The sequence below is a fragment of the Mytilus trossulus genome, chromosome 3 (genome assembly GCF_036588685.1).
Source record: "Mytilus trossulus isolate FHL-02 chromosome 3, PNRI_Mtr1.1.1.hap1, whole genome shotgun sequence".
In the NCBI taxonomy this organism is placed as follows: domain Eukaryota; kingdom Metazoa; phylum Mollusca; class Bivalvia; order Mytilida; family Mytilidae; genus Mytilus; species Mytilus trossulus.
Genome location: NC_086375.1, coordinates 77063993 through 77085820, shown reverse-complemented (window position 1 = coordinate 77085820; position 21828 = coordinate 77063993). Strand labels below are relative to the sequence as shown.

The following is a 21828-nucleotide window of genomic DNA, read 5'->3' as shown; positions in this document are numbered from 1 at the left end:
CAATTATGAATTTCATTTCTTTGATCCCGACACGTTTGTTTTTCTTTCCAAAAAAACACCAGACATTTTGAAATTTCATTAAGAACATGGATTTGGGTAAATAAATATTTGCATTAACAAAACAGGAGAGATCTACGTGAACAATAAAAAAACAAACAATCAAACTCTTAAACCAAAAAAACCCAACAAAACTGGTATGTTTATATTTTACTTAATAAATAACGTCTTTAATTAACAACGTTCACATTCAGAAGTGACCGCTTAAACATCGGTACTCTGTTTAAGCAAACTTAAAATTAAAATTATAAGTGCCCATTTCAATTGTTATATATATTATGATTTTTCTTCCGCTGATCACAGCTGGATTGTCTAGTCACATTATTGGTTGCTTTTAAAATTACAAGAAAAAATGGTAAGTCATCCGCACGTCGTAATGAAAGATGTAGGCGTAACCAACACCGGTGGCACATGCCAAATACAACAATACAAATCGAACCTTAAACATACATTGCAAAAATAAAATATAATATTTCCATAACCAATCATGTCAAATTTATTGATTTTTCTCATCAAGCTGAACCCCAAATGACGTACAGAACATTAAGAACGCAAAACTTTATTTTCACACGGTCTTCCTGGGACAATATTTCCTTGACTTAAAATATTTCGTTAATTGATTGATAATGGACTATCGAATCTAGTGGCTTAATTACAGCTGATGCATTAATTTAAACAATGCAAGCTGTTAAATACTTTAATTGATTTTGTCATTTAGGATCGTTATCTTCCATACTGTCAATTGTGACAGACCTATTCTAGAACAAGGTCAACACTCATTAAATGTATGTGGACGTCTAAACTCATTATAATTCACAAAAACAAATGAAAAGTAAAAATTTCCCATATTCGTTTTGTACTTTTATATGAAAATTACCATAAAAATATAATTTCGAACCCTATTTCATATTAGACTGATATCACAACTTCATGGGCTCACTGCACTCTTATGAAAATTTAATATCAAAAACGAATTTTAATTATTTTATTGGATATTTCTAAAATTTCAACAGCCTATAATTGAAGAGTTAATTTTTTATGTTATTTCCTGGTTTTTACCTTTATTCGATTATGCAAAAGGTGAAAAGTTATAAAAGCTTTCAATGTTTTCCAATACTATATTTAATGTGGTATTGTATTGCATATGTAGACATGTGCCAAACGTTTTGTATTTCAAAAACAATTTACAATGTTTTACCAACAGGTTTATCTTATCTTAAATGACATGAACCAAATTCAACCTCTAACATACAGGTATGCATTTCTCTAAAGACTGAACAATGAATGTTAAAAAAGGAAAATAAAAGACTTGAAAAAATTATATCATTAATACACATGTATTTGGTTTCATAAACATATCGTCCACGATTAAAGCTTTTTATCTTTCATTGAAGTCTAGTTAGTTTGTGACGGGATGAAATCTTTAACAACTAAGTTAACTCTTTATATCTATCCCTATTGTCCTTCAGAACGCTGACACTGTTGTACCATTATATTCAGCTGTACTTCATCATCGTTGTATATAATTGTACGTTTCTTAGTCCCGGTTATAACGACTAAGCTAACTCGTCATCACGACTATGTCTCTCTATGTAATAACATATCTAAATCGTCATAACGAATGAGCTTAGACGTTATAATGTAATGGCCAGTAAAAACAAAAACGTCTAAAACACAAATTACAATATCCAAAACACAACACAGAGAACTTAAGACTGATAACAGTTGCACAGGAAAGGTCAGCAGATTCTGCTCCACATTAGACACCTATCATGCTTCTTATGTAAGTACAACCTCGGTGATAAGGCTTATTCGATTGTAACGTTCCAGGAAAAGAGAATAAGATTGTGGTTTCGACATTTTTGTCAAATTTGTCATCATCTGAGAAGCAAATATTCAGTAATAGCCAACCAACTTATGTTGGCAACCGTATAATGTTAATTGTGATGGATATAAAATTCACCACGTGTATCTATTTGTTAAATAGCTTCCTTGTTAGCAGCAACCATCTATCAATGATATCAAGATAGAAAATGCATACTCTGCAATATCGCATCAACTGGAAGATACATAGTCCACATGTATACATGCACTTCTGGAATGTTTCTACATAGAAAGAAATGAAAAATTTAAAACTTAAAAGCAGAAGTTATCTCTTTCGTCATAAATGTTGGTTCTAAATCGTCCCTCAGTGTGTCAATTTTTAGAAGAAAAAAATTACGTTTTATGATTTGAAAGTGACTTTTAGACGCAATGAGTCGGGTGTATTTTATTGCGTATATGATATATTGTACGTTACTGAAATGTGATTACACATGTCACTATAATAAAAAAAATACTTACTTACTTACTTACTTTATAGATGTAAATTAAAACAAGAGGCTTACTGTATCTTACTTCTCCTTTATTTCTAGTTCGATGGGACAAAATTTCAACATAGTCACCAAACTTTGAATTATTAAGTGAAAGGACATCATCAATATAGTAGAACGTGAAGTTTAAGAACAATGCTAGCTTCTTTTCATTCTTGCAAAGAGACTCCTATATGAAGTCAGCATTCATGAATAAGTAAACAAGTCGACAAGAAGAGGAACACCGTTGGTTTATAAGGGAATACCGATTGTTTCTTCAAACGTAACAAACATGTTGTCAATCAAGAAATCCAGTATCGTGATTATGCCATTTTCAGGGAGCTGTTTTTTTGAATATCATTGGTTTTTTTGTGTAACATTTATTTTATACATAAAACAATTTATACCTACCTTTAGTATTTGTATCTATTTTGAACCTATTTATTATTAAACAATGCAGAATCAATGTTATCAATTTGTCTTTTGGAATAGGCAGTATTTATGTATAGGGCGGAAACGTCAAATGTGTTGACACTATTGCAAGAGGAAAGAGACTTAAAAATTGAATGTGCTCTATCAGATCTTGACATATTTTAGTATCCATATCTGATACACATCATCCTAGAGTAAGTAGTTTCATTAGATCTTTAGTCGACTTTGATTGCTGATAATATTAGGCGTTATAAGGAGTTTGATTGGTCGTATCATGAGTTAGGTTAGACGTTAGAACAAGATACCCAGTAGTTCCAACGAGTTACTAGTCATGAAAGCGATTTAACTTAATCTTTGTAACGAGTTATCTTAGTTGACATAACGAGTTAGCTTAGTTGAGATAACCAGTTAGCTGAGTCGTAATATCGCGTTGCTAAGTCTTGTTGGAGAGTAAGTAAATCATTATAACAACATAAAATCAAACTTCACTCTGTTATCCATTCGTTTGATGTGTTAGAGCTTTTACTTTTACCATTAATTAGGGACTTTCCCTTTTGCATTTTCCTCCGAATTAAGAATTGTTGTGATGTTACGTTTTTCATAGAAAATATTGCCGTATAAAAAATAATTTCTAGCGCTTTCAATTGCAATCATTGAGCAGTCACACCTGTGTTCCATCAATATCGTACAAGTATACAAGCAAAATTTGCTCACATGAAATACACATGAATCTCACATGAAATTCATGTGAAAATTTTTACTTCAGATTCACCTCAAACGAGGTTATACATGAAACTCACATGAAAATTATTATGTGAATTTGATGTAAATCGAGATTCACATGAATCTCATATTAATTTTTTTAAATGAATTTCACGTGAATTTTTCCCAAACAATTTTTCATGATTTTAATTGGATTTGAAAATTAAGTTGTTATTTGATTTACTTTAACTCTGGGTCTACAATTGTAATCGTTGAAAATTAATTGTATTATAACTCAACTGAAGGCGTCGAGTTTACTATATGGTTCATGAGTTATCTTATTCTTTTATCATCAAGAGAACTAGTCTCTTCTCTAAGTCAACGATATTCTTTGACGAATTTTGTTCTTAGGTCCTTTTTTGACGATGTTCTTTAAGTTGAAAGTTTGCCACTTACATCACTTAGTGTCCTTAATAAATATGTACATAATAGACTCTTGTCATGCACACTGAAATTGGTAAGATCAGGTCATACTGCAACTTCTTCAGAAGCACGAGCACTGAAATCGGAAAAATCCTTTAAGGAATACTTGTTAGGGGCCCTTAAATCGGTACAAACTATTCATGCTTGGAATCCCTTTAGGAACTCTATCAGTGCTAAAATTGTGAATACCCGTTTATATTGCAGCTTTCGCCAGCAACACATGCTATGATCAGTGATATCATCCGTTTAAACTGTAACTCCTTTCATACAGTAATACATTTCATGAGCATTACTTCGGTAATATCTGTTTATACCACAACTCCCTCCATGCAGAAACACATTCGTGCACACTGAATTAAGTTATATCTTTTTAAAGCGCAACTCCTTCCAGATTACAGAAACACAAGAGGGACTTTCTGTTTTGAATTTTTCACGGAGTTCTAGTAATTTAACGTTTTAGATGTCACTTCAATATAACAAAATATAGAAATGTATAACAGAGTAAGAGACACATAACAATAGTTCTGAAATTCTGAAAGCATTGATACATGTAGGTATCTTTGAATATTACCTAATATCTAATTTGATGTATTGCTAAAACATAGGAAAAGAGGCATAACTCTATCATACAAGATATAAACTAGATACACGAACAGAGCTTATTGCTTTCATAACTTCTAAATGGGAACTATGGTCCACGATTGGCAAATGTTGATGTGCTCATGACAATCACACATTAGGAAATAATATTCTTTTTTTTTATATTAATATAACAATTGTTGCAAAAATTAAAGATAGGTGAGTGGATTGGTTTTTACCGTCAAGCTCGAAATTTAACATGCAAAACAATAATATGATTGGTTTGAAAGTATCATAAATTCGCACAGAGTAACAGTCCATGTGAAAAAATATAACCCTAGTACACGGATAAACAATTCTGCCACAGAGCGAAACGGTCTTCCATCTTACTCATAAAAGTAGCAAACATTAGTATATAGTATAAACTAGCTAAATAAAAGATAAATTTCTCTTTTTTTAGGAAAAACTAACCTTCATCATCTGCGTATGATGAACAGCGATAAGTTCATTTCTACAATGTTGGGTTCACTTCATCGATATCCTTGATAAAACACTATCACATAAAATGTTCGATAATAGTATCACTTCAAACAGTCAACAACAAGAAATGGTCAATTATCAAATATGTTTTAAGTTTTTAGAAGTATAAAGAATTCATATTACAAATATTTGATTGTAATGGCTTCCCTCTATAGGATACAACAATGAAAATCAATTAGATTGTTCGGTTATAACGTAGTATTTTAATTGTAGAAGAAGTATTTCAAAATGACCAAGAGATTATATGCATACTTTCTCTATCGAACATCCTCTTACCATCATGATTTCGTATTTCGCAAACATTTGAATGAATTTTTGCTGGACATATCTTGTTTGGCTCGCTGGTCATATATTTCATATCTTGTTTGTCAGTATAGCTGTCTTTGGTTGCTTTTAAAAGTCTTGTTGTATAGCTCCTGTCTTAAGATTTCACTATGAATATAGTTGTTCTGTATCATTAACCTTAAATCTTTTTACCAAAGGAAGGATCAATAACATTTTAAGAATTTCTCTAACTTTAATTCAAATGACATTTATTGTTATTGATATGGTAAAGCGGATAAAATTACTGTTAACAAAACTTTGAAATGTTCGATAAACAAATTGGGTTTCTGTCCAAGGAATTGAATACCTGCTGTATTTGGCAAACTCTTTCAGATTTTTCCTTCAATGCGCGCCAACTTTGTACTTTCCTTTTTTTATTCGTGCTTCAACGTTGAGTCTTTTGTAGACCAAACAAAATTACAAGTCTCGCATCTTTGTTAAGTTTTTCGGTATATTATTTTATGAATGCGTACAATAACAAATGAGTTTCGTTGTGTTCTCGTATGAATAGTTTTAAAAGGACCAGGATCATAATTTAGAACGCCAGACGCGCGCTTCGTCTACATAAGATTCATCAGTGACGCTCATATCAAAATATTTATAAAGCCAAACAAGTATAAAGTTGAAGAGCATTGAGGATCAAAAATTCCAAAAAGTTGTGCCAAATACCGCTAAAGTAATCTATGCTTCGGATAAAAAAAAATCCTTAGTTTTACGAAAAATTCAAAGTTTTGTAAACAGGAAATTTATAAAAAATTATCACATTATTTACATTCATATCAACACCGAAGTGTTTACTACTGGGCTTGTGATACCCTCGGGGACGAAACGTCCACCAGTAGTGGCATCGACTCAATGTTGTAAATAGTTATCAAAAGTACCAGGATTATAATTTAGTACGCCAGACGCGCGCTTCGTCTACATAAAAGAGGGACGAAAGATACCAAAGGGACAGTCAAACTCATAAATCTAAAACAAACTGACAACGCCATGGCTAAAAAGACGAACAGAAAAACAATAGTACACATGACACAACATAGAAAACTAAAGAATAAACAACACGAACCCCACCAAAAACTATGGGTGATCTCAGGTGCTCCGAAAGGGTAAGCAGATCCTGCTCCACATTTGGCACCCGTTGTGTTGCTTATGTAATTACAAATCCGGTAAATAGTATAATTCGGTAGATCACATTCATGAAAGGGAAGGGGATTGTAGTTACGACGTAAGGAACATATCCGATATCATTTGTGAAACAGTTATTCCATAACGGTCAACCAACTCGTGATGGCGTCCGTAAAATTTACGAAGGGATTATTTCAACTTCACCATTTGGAACTCTTGGTTTAAAAGCTTCCTTGTGAGCAGTTACCCTCTATCAAGAAAATAATGATAGGAAATGCAAGCACGGGAATATCGTATGAATTGGGAGATATATACCCCGTATGCAGGTGCTGCTGGAATGTTGCTACTTAAAAATGAAAAGTTCACAATTGGAAAGCTGAAATCATCTCTTTTGTCGTAAATTTTTGTTTTCAACCGACCCTCATTGTCTCAATTTCTAGATGTTAGTCAAGATATGAAGCCGACTTAACTGTATCTGTAGTATCCTTTATCTCCAGTTCGATGGGATAGATGCGTTCCACATAGACACCAAATTTTGAATTGTTTAGTGAAAGAACATCATCTATATAGCGGAAAGTAAAGTTAAAGAATATTGCTAACTTCTTATCTTTCTTCCTAAGAAGTTCCTGCATGAAGTCAGCCTCATAATAATAAAGAAACAAGTTGGCAAGTAGAGGGGCACAGTTTGTTCACATTGGAATGCCGACAGTCTGTTGAAAAACACGTCCTCCGAACGTAACAAATATGTTGTCAATCAAGAAATCAAGCATCTTGATAATATCAGTTTCAGATAATTTTTTGTTTGAATCAGAGTGATTTTACAAAGTAGGATGTATCCCTCCCTAAGACAAGATACTTGTATCTATGTTGGCCATTCTTTTTTATGAAGCAAAGTAATACCAACTCTTTCAATTTGTCTTTTAGTTTGGAATGTGGAATACTTGTGTAAAGAGTAGAAAAGACAAATGTTTTAATACTGTTACAAAATGAAAGAGAGTTAGATTGTATGTACTCTAAAAGATCTTTGGAATTTTAAAGTATCCACATCTGATTCACGCCACCTCTAGAATAGGAAGTTTCACAATAACTTTGAAGCCCGTCTTTGATTGCTGATAAAATAGATGTTAATAATTTAGAAAGAGGTTTCGTGGAGCACTTGGAAGACCCAGCAATATACCGTTGTTTGTAAGGACACTTATGTAGTTTAGGTATCCAATACAGTGATGGAAGATCCAGTTCTTCATCTTTGGTTGAAATTCCAAAGGAACAAAGAACAGACCTATGATTATCCAGGATTTCCTCTTTGGTAAGTGTCGTGAGGGTATATGTTGAGTTTCCAAGTGAATTGTCAATACCTAATTCGTTTATCAAGCAGTTAATGTAATGACTTTTACACACAAAAACGATGTTATTTGGGGCTTTGTCTGCGGGGACAACAGCATATTTATTATGGAGGTCGGATAGGTGTTTAGCAACATTTGGGTATTTAAAGATTGACGTAGCATGGTCATTGATGGACCTATTCAGTTTCTTAATTCTAATTTGTATCAACGACCTCACTGCCTTAATCCATTCGGATAGAGTGTCTACGTCTTCCTTCTCGCGCTTAGCCCATTGCCTGGCATAATCCTCGACTGAATCCAACAAAAGTTTAAAGTTGTATTTCCAATTGATGGATTTAGGCTCACGATATTTCGGACCTTTCGATATTACATTTCGTAGAGAAGTGTTATTAACAATGTTAAGGTCACCGGTAATAACGTGGCCAGCAGGATTATATGTGAATTGGGAACTAGCACAAGTGCAATTAGGAGGTTTAGAATTGAAGTCGTCAATATCGAGATCCTGCAAAACGCGATTGTAATTGAAAATTTTAGTTGCAATAGGTTTGGTATAGGTATAAGAAATTATTGGTACAGACTGGTCTTTGAAATAAGGAGGTTTTTCGATTGAACTAATTTATGATGAAGGATATTGCCTAGGTTGACGCCATCAAGACCTTTGTTGGCAAAAGAAAGATTTAGAAAAGATCTTTTCTCTTTTTCATCTTTTCCAATGCGAACTGGCTTGAAAGATCGGTGACTTGCAATATCCGAAATTGAAGCTTGAAGTTTGTATTGGTTTGAATGAGGTTTTGTAACAGTGGATTCCAAACATAAATTGAACAGAGAATGAAGTTTTGAAAGGGGGTAATGAATAAAGTTTCGTGCGAATGTGATGAATGCCTAACGGATTTTGTATGAATGGCAGCAAGTCATTAATAGAGACATCATGCAGAGAAGGTGATGTATAATGACGATATCCATGACTGCGTCTACGTCGAGGAGTCGAGATGAAAATAGTCATCACATTCACCGAGTTACACGAAGGACTAGATAGAATACCTATACCATCAATTTTGTCATTGCAGCCATAAGGTGTTGCAGTTCCCAATTGTGTAATCCAGTAGTCTTTTTTGGTCTACGAAGAGTCGTTGAAAGATTAGGATTGTTAGAGCTATGGTATATCTTTTCGATAATGCGAACTGTCAAAGAAACGATGGAATGATCGGGCTGATTGAAATGCTGGTATATTATGTCGTTAGCATTGCGGTTAATGTCTGATCAATGACCGTACATACGTTTGTTTAGCCTTCCTTTCGTTTCACCGACGTATACCAATCCGCAAAGGTTGCACTCTAATCCGTAGACGATATTTATCGATTTACAATTCAAATCATCGTAACTTCTGGTAAAATATGAATTCTTGGTCAAATTGCTAGTGAATTCAGCAACTGTAATTAAAATAGCACAAGTTTTGCAGCCCGATCATTCCATCGTTTCTTTGACAGTTCGCATTATCGAAAAGATACACCATAGCTCTAACAATCCTAATCTTTTAACGACTCTCCGCTGACAAAAAGAAGACTAATGGATTAGACAATTGGACAATAAAAATGACTCATCAGTGACGCTCATATTAAAATATTCATAAAGCCAAACAAGTACAAGGTTGAAGAGCATTGAGAATCAAAAAATTCCAAAAAGAAGTGCCAAATACGGCTAAGGTAAAAATATTCGGGATAAAAAAAAGTCCTTAGTTTTACAAAAAAATCAAAGTTTTGGAAACAGGAAATTTATAAAAATGACCACATTATTGACATTCATGTCAACACCGAAGTGTTGACTACTGGGCGTGTGATACCCTCGGGGACGAAACGTCCACCAGCAGTGGCATCGACTCAGTGGTGTAAACGTTGGACTACCAAATTTCCATAAAGATTCAAGTAAATGGTTGTTTTTACTCCATTCATAGCTATTTTTGGGGAGATATTTTGTTGAAAAAATGTAATGAGACATTACAGGTCAATTGCCGATTTGTCTCGACTGCTCTGCTTTGACTTTACTATACTTTTTTAACAAACATTACAAAACATAACAAAAATCTGAGTTCAGCAAATAGTAAGTCTTTAACAATTTTGTTGAAGTGTAAAATCCTGTGAGAAGAGGCGTAACTCTAGTTTTAAATGTAGAAAAATATATCTCTTTTGCATAGAAAACTCCTAATCAATAAAAAAGATATCGCAAATCACTATTATAAGGTGTCCTTAAATTCTCTCCATAAGAACTACGGAACTTATTGTAACACACAAAATACGCGAAAGTGGAGGAAATAAGTTTGTTGCACTTCAGTGTTCTGTTTTTGATTGTTTTCCTCTTATAGTCGATGTGTTTTCTTGGGTTTTAGTGTTAAACGCCGATTTGTTATCTCTCAATCAATTTATGACTTTTAACCAGCGGTATACTTCTGTTGTCTTTATTTACACATTCATTACCAGTGCAATAATCGAAACATGTACGAAGAAAACATAAGACAAAAATGGCTATGGGGCACATTTATATTCGCAGTTTTCAAATATAGAACATTTGAGGCTCCTAAAGCGTCATCCTTCAGAGATCACATGCACATAAACTAGATAATTATACTAAACTTATATCATAAATCATCCGACATTACGAACAGGTAGATTTTTTATTATAGGTGTACTGTATAAAATTTATTTTGCGTCGTTATTATTAATATACCCAGAAATCCGTTAATGTTTACAAAAGAGGAACGAAACATACAAGAGGGAGAGTTAAACTCATAGATATAAAATAAACTGACAACGCTATAGGTAAAAATAAAAAGACAAACAGAAAAATAATAGTACACAAGACACAACATAGAAAACTAAAGACTTAGCAACACGAACCCCACCAAAAAATTGGAGTGATCTTAAGTGCTCCGGAAAGGGTAAGCATATTCTGCTCCACATGTGACACCCGTCGTGTTGCTTATATTATTACAAATCCGGTTAATAGTCTAACTCGGTAGGTCAAATTCGTGAAAAGGGAAAGGGTATTGTAGTTACAAGTGATCAGAAAAATACAATAAACTATAATATTTGAACACTTTTAAAAATCTCATAAAAGTCTTTTTCTCATAGAAAAGCTTTTGTATTTTCACAGAACAGGATTTCGCCCGTGAAACTTGGGAAAATGCTTTGTCTCGTTTTGAAACCAAACAGAAGCTGCAGAAAAAAATGCTTAAGAAGGTCATTGAATCAACTTATAGAATAATAGAGGTAGGGTGTGAACGGCAATACAACAGGAAAGTTTGCATATTCTTGATTATTTACATTGTTTTCAATTCTGTTATAAAGTCACCACAGCTGGTCATACTTTCGTCATCCAAAAACAGTTTCAATTGTTTGACGATAATTGTTTTGGTTGGTTCTCCGATATACTATTCACCATTTGGAATTTCTCTTTTTGTTATATGAGCCTCATCCAGTTTTGATATTCATAAGAAAAACCGATAAATATAATGTTCAATCTTATGGTAATTCTATAAAGATAATTATAACCATGTTTTGTTCAATTGGACACAGTAGTTACAGAAAAGAAGATTGTTGTAAAAAAGAATAAACGACTACGACGGACGACATACGATGGATACTTAGTTATGGCAAAATTTCACACTAACCTTTTGAGCCAGTTGCGGTAAAACGAGAAGGGAACATTTATCAATATGGCACCCAAAATATCTGCTTAAAAACAGATTCATATTGTTACACATTTCACGTTTACATATGAGTGTATTCAGTAACATTATACATTTTTGTTTATGCAAAATCATCTAACCTTTCAAGGGTGTACATTAACCGTAACTTTATTTTCGTCATATAAATGAGATAGTTCTATGATTTTAAACGAGTCTTACTACTGTGACAGTTTCTAAATATAATATATTGTGATAAACAAAACGGAAGTGACTCAAGTTGGTACTGAATAAACACACTTATTTTAAAGTTATTTAAGATGCGTATGTGTGTCCATGTGGAAAACATAAGTATGACAGGGAAAACTCACTAAATGCAAGTACAATTAAATTATGTAGTAACCTTTCATGGTAGTGAATCGAACATTGAAATTTCAATACAAAATAAGGATTGTGTAGGATTGCTAATGAGACATCTATCCAACAATGTTAAAAGTTTTGAAATGAAATGTATATCAGCAATAATAAGACACCGTACAGTCTTCAATAATGAGGAAACCCATACAGTAAAATATAGTCTAGCTCTGATTTATTTCGGCTCTTTTGATATGCTGCTATGATTTAAATACTTTTCTGCGAATAATTTATCCTATTTAGTGTTTAATTTAGTAATCATAATTCTTGTGATTAGTAGACATGAATCGGACGCCTTTTTTTAAGAGTAATCCGGTTGTCGGATATGTGACTGGATCATAAAATAATGTTTTTTTGTTCTTCATTAAATTACTTTTAAGGCGTATTAATATGTTCAAAATTTGAACGCTTATACTTACTAAATATACTTGTTCCCTTATAATACGTTTTATTCCAATTATCCGTTTTATTTTAAAGGAGTTTGATAATCAACAGACTAAGACTGTCAATGATGAATCTTCAATTCACATTATTAGAAAGTTTGATACTTTTTACAATTGTTATTTCGCGTTTGACTTTGGATAATGTTAACACGACAAATATCATAAATCAGTATTCATCACTGTGCGGACCTAACTACGATGAAAACAAGAAAACAATGCACTATCCACAAATACCATGGGCATATAATATGTGTCCGGTATGTTATAACGATAGCCGTTGTTATATTAATGATAACTGTTGTCCTCAGCAAGGATTAAAATATAAAAAGACGGAGTGTTTGACAGCAATTGTTCACTCACCAAACAATACTTCCACTTTTGGATATGAATATGAAATGGTAAATACTTGTCCGTATGGCACTGATGACAGTATGTTCAACGAATGTACAAAGCCACGTGATATTTACGATACAATAAAATATCCTCCGGTAACTGACCAGACACACACGTCGTTTAAAAATCAGTTTTGCGCTATGTGTAACAATATAAAAAAGTTTATCCCTTGGAAGATAGATGTACAATGTGACATAAAATATGACATAGTTACCACTTTAAACGACATTGTCGAAAAAGCACTCAAGAACAATTGTATAATATCGTTTGTTCCAAGTAAAAAAATGTACCATTATGTGAAATCATGTACAGGTCATCAATTTATTGAAGCATGTAATGTTACAGGGACGTTAGATAATTATGACAGAGATATTGAATTTGCATGTCAACTATTGACTAATCCTTTCCCGCCATATAAAAACATCTTCTGCCACATGTGCAATCCTCCCGAAAAGACAAATGCACGAGAAATTGTGTCATGCAATGAAACTGGACTTTGGACAACATACGCAATGGATATAGAAAAGGCTTGTAATGCTTACGTTAATGTTGCAACGACATTTCCTTACAAGAATATATATTGTTACATATGTAATACGAATGAAAGCGTGATAATGAGAAATAAAAACATGTACACAGTGGATATACCAATAGAAGATGTATTTACGTATAACTGGTACACAGAACTTGTAGCATATAGGTGGAGGTACGTTTATGAACCTGAGATTACATTCACAGACGGCACTAAACGTTGCAAGAACTTATACAGACAACTGAAATACAGATTTGATTGTAAAGTTCCCATTCCGTTGAATTTATTGAATCACAATATGTCAAATCTTCAGTATTCTAAAGCTCAGTCTTATCATTGCAATTTGACCAGAAACGATGAGCAATATAGAAATATTACCTTGTGCGAAAAAGACAGATGGAATTTAACATATTGTGATCCTGATAGTGAGTTTGAATTACAATGGGCTTGTGAAACCCAGTTACGCGGTATAGTTATGCACAGTGAAAAACTATCTTACCACTACACAGGCTGTGGAACTCATCTGAAAGATTTTTTAGTTTATAATCATGGCATACCAGTAGAAATAGAGCAGTATGTAAAGGAAAACTTAGCTTGTGATTTATTTAACTGTATGGATGATCGCAACTTGTACCCTTTACAATACATCTTATGTAATTGTTGTTCTGTACCAACGACCTATTTACCTGGTTCAGGTACTTGGGATATATTTAGTCGCAAATACTTCATTGCTGACTGTAAATTGAACGAAATTTATGATACTCTTAAGGTAAATTATTTCTTATGATTATGTTCATTTGCCAAAAAAAATGTGCCACTCTATTGTACAGTGATGGAATCCTTCAATAATTCTTAAAAGTTTTTCTTCTTCAATTATGTTGATTGAAAACAATGTTTTAACGGCAGAAACTGTACAAATGGCAATAATTTTTCGCAAACTGCATATTTTTTTATTTTTTATTTGCCGTCTTATTAAAAGTTAGCATGATTATAGGAAACTGATAATGTCAAAAACTTCATGTACACTAATTACAGGTTTTTTTCAATTGTAAGAGGTTATCAGATGCATAAGCTTTTTCATTTTGTTTTGTTTTCACTCATTTTGTTAATTTTTACTAAAATTTCAGGGAAAAATTGCTAGCAGTCAAAAACACTCTTTAAATATTTAAATGCACTAAATACGTAACTGCAAACCTCTACTTATAGTTGTTTGCATACATGATTTTGATATAAAGAAGACAAAATATGCAATAAAGCTAACATCAAGGAAAATATACAATTACACCTTTCGATTATTTTACGACCAGGCAAAACAGTTAGTACAGATATAAGTATATAGTATAGCCGCGTGTTAGGTGTGTGCATCAAATATTCAATTTTCTAGTTAAAGTCACTCCCCTTATACAAAACACTGGATTGAACATGCATATTCTGACTAGTTGCGTATCTAAAATCTCACATATCTGAACGAATGACACCTTAATTCGTGTCGTTCTGCGGATGGACCTTGATAAACATAACACATGTACTTTATTTTTAGCCAAAACTATGGTTTCGTAGAAACTGCAAAACGAGTGTTTCTGCAGTAATATATAGAATTTGATTTCACAATTTCAACTTTTTTTATTTCAGCAAAGATGTCGTCAAACTGACTGTTTTCCAGGAAAACAAATAATAGGAGGTAGTTGTGAACAATATTTACCAACACCGTTATATTCTCAACCACTGGCGTATGTGTTTCCGTTCGTGTTAACATCAAAATATAGTCATTCAGAAATAACACAGATTTTACAGAATGATTTCTATGAAATGTTCTTTATTTCAACTTCGTTGTGTATTATACCAAAAACCAAATCGATTTCCTACTTTGTTCGAATTGATATTATGATATTTAGTAATGAATATATTGCAAACATAGAAGAAATGCTAATAGATTACTCTTCTCATCTTTTGAAAAGTTCGGGCAAAATGAATATAACTGTAAAATACGATTATCAGTCAATTTCAACTGATGACAATATAGAGTTCGAAAATATTACAGCTTGTGTAAATAGGAACCGCTCCCTTATATCTAACTTGTTAGTATGTCGACACGTTTTATTTAAACAAAGTGAGTATAGATTATCCCCAAAAAACAATGAAATAATTTTAGACGATTATGACGCAAGGTTTCAATTTAATCAATATCATATAGACTCTGAAAAAGTCTTGAGAATATGCATTAATGATTTTTATCGTATTGTTAACTTAAATGATAAAAACGACGTTGTATATTTGGCAATAATGATAACATGCACTGTTATTTCAGTACTGTGTCTTTTTGCTACTTTGATGACATACTGTTTATTTTCAGCACTTAAAACTCTACCGGGAAAGAATATTATGAGCTTAGTTTTTTCTCTTCTTATATACAATATACTTTATTTGATATTAATTCTCGTCCATGCCGCAGATACAACAGTGTGTCAGGTTATCGGTATAATTACCCATTTCTTTCTGCTATCTACCTTCGGATGTTTTACCATGGGTACGGTTCATATGTTCAGAATATTTGGACACGATAGTCTTGCTTCGACACTAAAAGCTAATCAAAGTAAATACACGTTTAAGATATACACTGCCTCCGCTTATGGATCTGCCGCTACCATAGTAGTCATAAACATTACCGTTTTGTACATTTCTACCGGAACTTTTACTGGATATGGATATAACAATAAATGCTTTATTTCAAATGTTCAGAGTTTTATTGCAACAGTTTTGGTACCGCTAATTGTCACATTTATCATAAACATCATATTATATTCAATAACGACGTACAAACTATACCAGAAAATTTATTCGAATTCGGCTGTATCTGCAGTTTCTAAAACGAATAAAAAAGAAATAAGCATCTTTATTAAACTTTTCACAACAACTGGTTGTTCCTGGATATTGTTGCTTATTAATTTTTTCGTCAATAAGACACCAATATCAATAGCGATAGCCGTTTTAAATGGGTTCCAAGGACTCTACATTTTTATAGCTTACATTTTCAATGAACGTATATACCAAATGTATAAATCTCAGATAATTGGATTGACTGCTCGAAAATCGCAGTCAACTATTATGACATCACTCCCACCTTCCCAACAAACAAATTCAGAATAAGATTATATATATATATATATATGTTTAACACTGTGCATAGTCGTAAGAAAAGTAAAAACGTGCCACTTGTAAACATCCTGCATTTCTATACTGTAGAACTAATTGAAACCGTAATATTGAAGTACATGATTTAACAGAGAAAGGAACAACCTCTTCTTATTATAATACTTTTAAGCATTTTACACATAGTTTTCAAATAAAATGTTATATCGTATATTTATGTGAATAAAAATATTTTATCTTTATTTATTTTTTTGATTTTTAGAATAGAAGATATGTTAAGTACACTTTCAGAAGACTAAATGGAATCAAAAGAACATTTCATCAATAATAATAGACAGATAAACAACAACAAACAAATAAAAACCACACACACACACACACACACACACATACACACACACACACACACACACACACACACACACAAAACACAAACAAACCTTTATGCTGATGAGTTTGATGCGATTTTACTGATTTACCTTCAGTAGGAACGTTCAAAGCCAAATATTTGATAGCCAAGGAAGTTTCAGAACCAAAACAGTGGAAAAGATATTAGACAAAAAAGAACCTAAAAATAATAGACAAATATATTGCAGAGTGTCTTGTAGAGTGCAAACATAACCTTTTTAAATTCAAACGGACAATTTGTGAAAGGTTTGTCATAAATCATTACAGTACCACAGTTATGATAATAGAGTTGATGACACCCTCTGGGACTAATAGTCTACCAAGAGTGTGATCAATCCAATACTGTAAAAAATGTAAAATTTACGTTATAGATTGCATGCCAGAAGCTCAAACACATCAAACGAATAGACAGCAAACTGGCATATTCCTGACTTGGTACAGGCATCATTTGTTAAGTAGAAAAGGGTGGATTAAACATGAATTGATAAAACGTTGTCAAAATGATCTAAAGTCAACTTTTCATCAGGGAGTTTAAACCTTATTTTCTTAATAATTTTCTTAATTTGTAAACAAACAATTTTGAGAATTGCTTTAATAATAGATATGTAAATTCCGATGTTCTTACAAATAAGCATGTAATAATTTTGAGGACTGATAGTCTAACAGCAATAGCATAGACACTGTGCTGTACTAAAACATTGATATCAGGATGATTAATATTAAAATATCGAAAATTAATTATAAAAATATTGTAAATTTCGCTAAGATGAAAAATACTTACCCGTCAAATACCGCGGATAACATCAGAAATAATCACATTTCCCTGCTCTAACAGTGACACTTGTGGTCCACTCAAACTTCAACGTATCATCCTTATTTCAATTATTGAATACGGGTTTTCATCAATGTAAGAAGTTAGCAAAAAAAAATATCATAGAGACTGGAATAATGGTTTCATTTGTTTTGTCGAAAATTAGGAAACTACTTTTAAACTTTGATCCATCACAAATGAAATAGTTTCAGTTTTCAAATGATGGACTACTTTTTATGTTTGTCACATTTCAGTTAAACTGTGTAATTTAAGAAATAATTCCTTCGTGTCATGCGCTATGCTCATTTTAACATGGGTAGGCATTATATTTGTCGATATTTTACACTGAGCGTTAGCGAGGTGTAAAATGTGGTCAAATATAATGCCTACCCATGTTAAAATGAGCATAGAGCATGACACGATGGAATTGTTTCGATTCTAATAGGACAAATACAGTATTTTTATAGGTCGAAGCGTACGAAAATACCGTAAAAATGTTTAGCTTTTCCCGTTTCCTCCCCAAGGAGTTTGTGCATTATATTTCATATTTGATAAGTTTCAAAACTATGAGCAGGGTAAATATCTGTTGTTTTATAAAATTATACAATAAAAATTTATGCTAGCTGGTTAAATGTATACATTTTAAAGGGTAGCGATGGAACTAACGTTAATATACACAGTAAGTTCGTGCGCATGTGTCAAACATATTTTTTATGCTCATTAGAACACGGCTTTGTTTACAAAGCGTAATAAGGACGTCATATTAGAATGCCAAATTTAACTGAATATGAATTATTGATTTAACACTAATAGTGAAATAGAAATAAAAACAACTCTGATTCGAACAAAAAATTATCTAAAACAGGCATTATCAATTGCGAAAGAGAGGCGAAAGATACCAGAGGAACAGTCAAACTCATAAATCGAAAAAGACAAACAGACAAATAATTGTACACAAGAAACAACATAGTACTCTACAGACTGAACAACACCAAACCCGCCAAAACCTGGGGTGATCTCAGGTACTCCGGAAGGACATGTGGTACCCATCGTGTTGCTCATGTTATTTCAAACCCGGGAAATAGCCTAAGAGGCTTAAATTCTGGAGTGAAAACATGTTATTTCAACCGTTTGAAACAACTATTAGATTGAAATTAATTTCTTCTAGTTGTCTGCCAAAAGATCGTTATTTGTATTCCCGCGCTTCATGGGATATAGCCATTCAGCACGACAGGGCCGACTCGATTAGACGTGTTTTCCCAGTTGAAATTTGTATCTTGCTTATGTGAATTTATTTGATGTTATGCTACATGTTTTGTCGACATGATATTATGTATCATGACATGCAATTCAAATCAGCACATGGCACTGTCGTGTGGGTATTCAATTTGAACTTTAGTTGGGTTTTATTAGTGCTATGTGTATAGAGTTGGGTAGTCTATGGGCGTTAGTAATTGGGTAGAAGAACAGTAGTGTTACGTTTGGATGACGTGATTTTTGTAGTAGAGAAATGATAGGAAGTAGTTGATTATCGTTTTGAATCCACTACTTCTTTTCAATTCTCTAGCTTAACCCATTTCTAGTAAAACGACTATCTGTTAATGATCTGATAATGAATTCGAATCAACGGAATTTCATGAAAATAATTTCGTATGTTGTCTTTTTTATTCTCTAATAGCTAGAAGTGACTAGATCCACACGGTTCACATCTAAATTTTACTTAATATAAGTTCAATTAACTTAAATGTGTTGTTATTTATCCTTTTTATCAGCGGATTTTATTTTTGTAAATAATTATTTCATTCAATGTTTAATCATTACAAATTATTTATAATGATTAGATTTTAGTATTTATAATTCATTTTACAAGACATATAATTAATATATGGATTTTTTAAAATCTTTTTCGGAAAGTTAAAAAAAATAATAATTATCAATATTTAGAAACCTTTAATATATACATATATAATATTTAGCAACATATTGAGGACTTTTTCACATTTCACACTAACAACACTTCACTAGACACCAGTCTTAATTGAAAAATTATATAGAAGTTTTGTGTAAACTGGTTCCCTTTCATTATGTTTTGATTATTTTAACGGTATTACATTTGGCATTCATCGTCAATCAGTTTATGAATTAGTATTATTTATGGTACGCATTCTGAAAACCAATTAGAATTGCCTTTGCTACAAATGTTCAATATATAAATATGTCAATTTTGAAATGTATCATGTATGCTGTTCATAGCCGTGATCGTCTAGTTAGTACCGAAAGAAATAACTGTGATATTAAAATTGCCAAGTCCTAGCCTAGTACCGGAATGATTTATTTTGTAATTTTTTCTCTTCCAAAATATTGATTTCAATCTTAGAGGTATCTTTATTTTATTTTTTACTATAAAGTTGACGATTTCGTTAGTGATTTTACCATCAAAGAAGTAGTTTTACAGTCGTAGCTTAACACTTTATTCACATAATAGTCAGTTAAATGTTGATGTATATTTGACCCATTTATAATCAAACAAAGAAAAACTGAGTATCATAGTATGATATCATTATTCTAGTAATCCTAAAACCAAAAGTAAGCATTTGCTGTAATGAAAAGGGAAAAGCCTTGTACGTTTGAAGTGATAAGTGTAGTGTGTACATGGATGTTTATTTTATCAAGTAATTGTACTAATAAGTAATGTTTACAATTCTTTAATGTTATAGTGTTTATATGTTTTATAATATAACGAAAAGACAGAATTACAGTTTATTGACATGCATTGATAGATATACGCTATAAGAGTGATATTTAAATAATAATTTATACCAGCACTCTTGGTCCAGTGGTATCATGCATAGACGACTACAGACTTTACTGTCGAAAATACGAACGAGTTCGAACCTTTCATTCGTCACTCGTTTTTGAGAGGATAACATATCGTAAACTAAAAGTATAAAGTAATCTTAAGTTAACATGGTGGTTAGTGGATTCTAGAAAAATAACCCACGGTTAGAACAATAAACTGACGTCAGAGAAATGGGTTGAATAACTAATAATCGGATTCCCATTGGAGATAATTGTGCCCTCTTCTTGTCGTCTTGCTCCTTTATTAAAATGAGGCATCATTCTTTAAAGTGGAGGTTCTTCAGAAGAATGAAACGAAGCAAATCATTATCCTAAGACTTCAAGTTCCGCTATATAGATTATAAGTTTTGAAACTATGTCGAATGCATCTACCTATTCGAACTTGATATTAAGGGTACAATAGAAACTATTAAGCATATTCGATATCTTGATTTGCATCTAGGTATGGACTGTACGGGTCAGTTGAATACAAAAAATAACAACAAAAGAGACAATTTTAATTGCCAATGAATTCCTCATGTCTATGTAGCATATTTCAGTAGTGCCTGCATATTGAGTATACATCTCTCAGTTGATACGATACTCCAGAGCGTGGATTTCCTATAATGATTTACTTGATAGAGAGTAGCTGCTTACAATGAAGCGTTTAAGCTCAGTGTTCCAATTTGCGAATTGTAAAGTTGAAATAATCCCTTCGAAAAAAATACGGACGCCATAACGTGTTGCTTTATTGTTATGGAATATTTTTTTTTTCAAAGATAAAGATATTCCAATTGCCCTAAACGCAGTCCTGCTCTTTTGTTTCATTTTATCGAAAGTTACCTAAGGATTAAGACTCCGACGGATTTTTATTTACACATGGTACAGTTGAACAGTATCTGCTCAACCCTCGGCACAAATTAGGTCGCCACCAATGATTTGTTAAGTATTTAGTTTAATATGTTTTATTTTGACGTGTTTTGTATACTTATGTTTTTCCTTATGATCGGTTGTTGTCTATTTTAACCATGGCATTGTAAGTTGGTTTGTGTTAAAGTGTTGCTTTTGTATCGTTCGTCTCTATTTTATTGGAGAAAAAGGCAGTGGCAGAAGACGAGCAAAACAGTGGCAACATTTTCAAAATAGTTAATATCAGACAAAATGTAACATAAGCAGTGTAATCTGATATAAATTATACATTCATATATATCAAGTTGTATTGTA

At 32.4% G+C, this 21828-nt stretch overlaps 1 protein-coding gene across 1 annotated transcript; it reads left to right on the top strand.

Moving 5' to 3' along the window:
* Positions 1-11791: 11791 nt before the first annotated feature.
* Positions 11792-16737, top strand: LOC134712476 (uncharacterized). The gene is made up of 3 exons (XM_063574054.1): positions 11792-11991; positions 12507-14166; positions 15030-16737. Coding segments are annotated over exons 1-3 (3177 nt in total). The 5' UTR covers positions 11792-11989; the 3' UTR covers positions 16545-16737.
* Positions 16738-21828: the final 5091 nt, after the last annotated feature.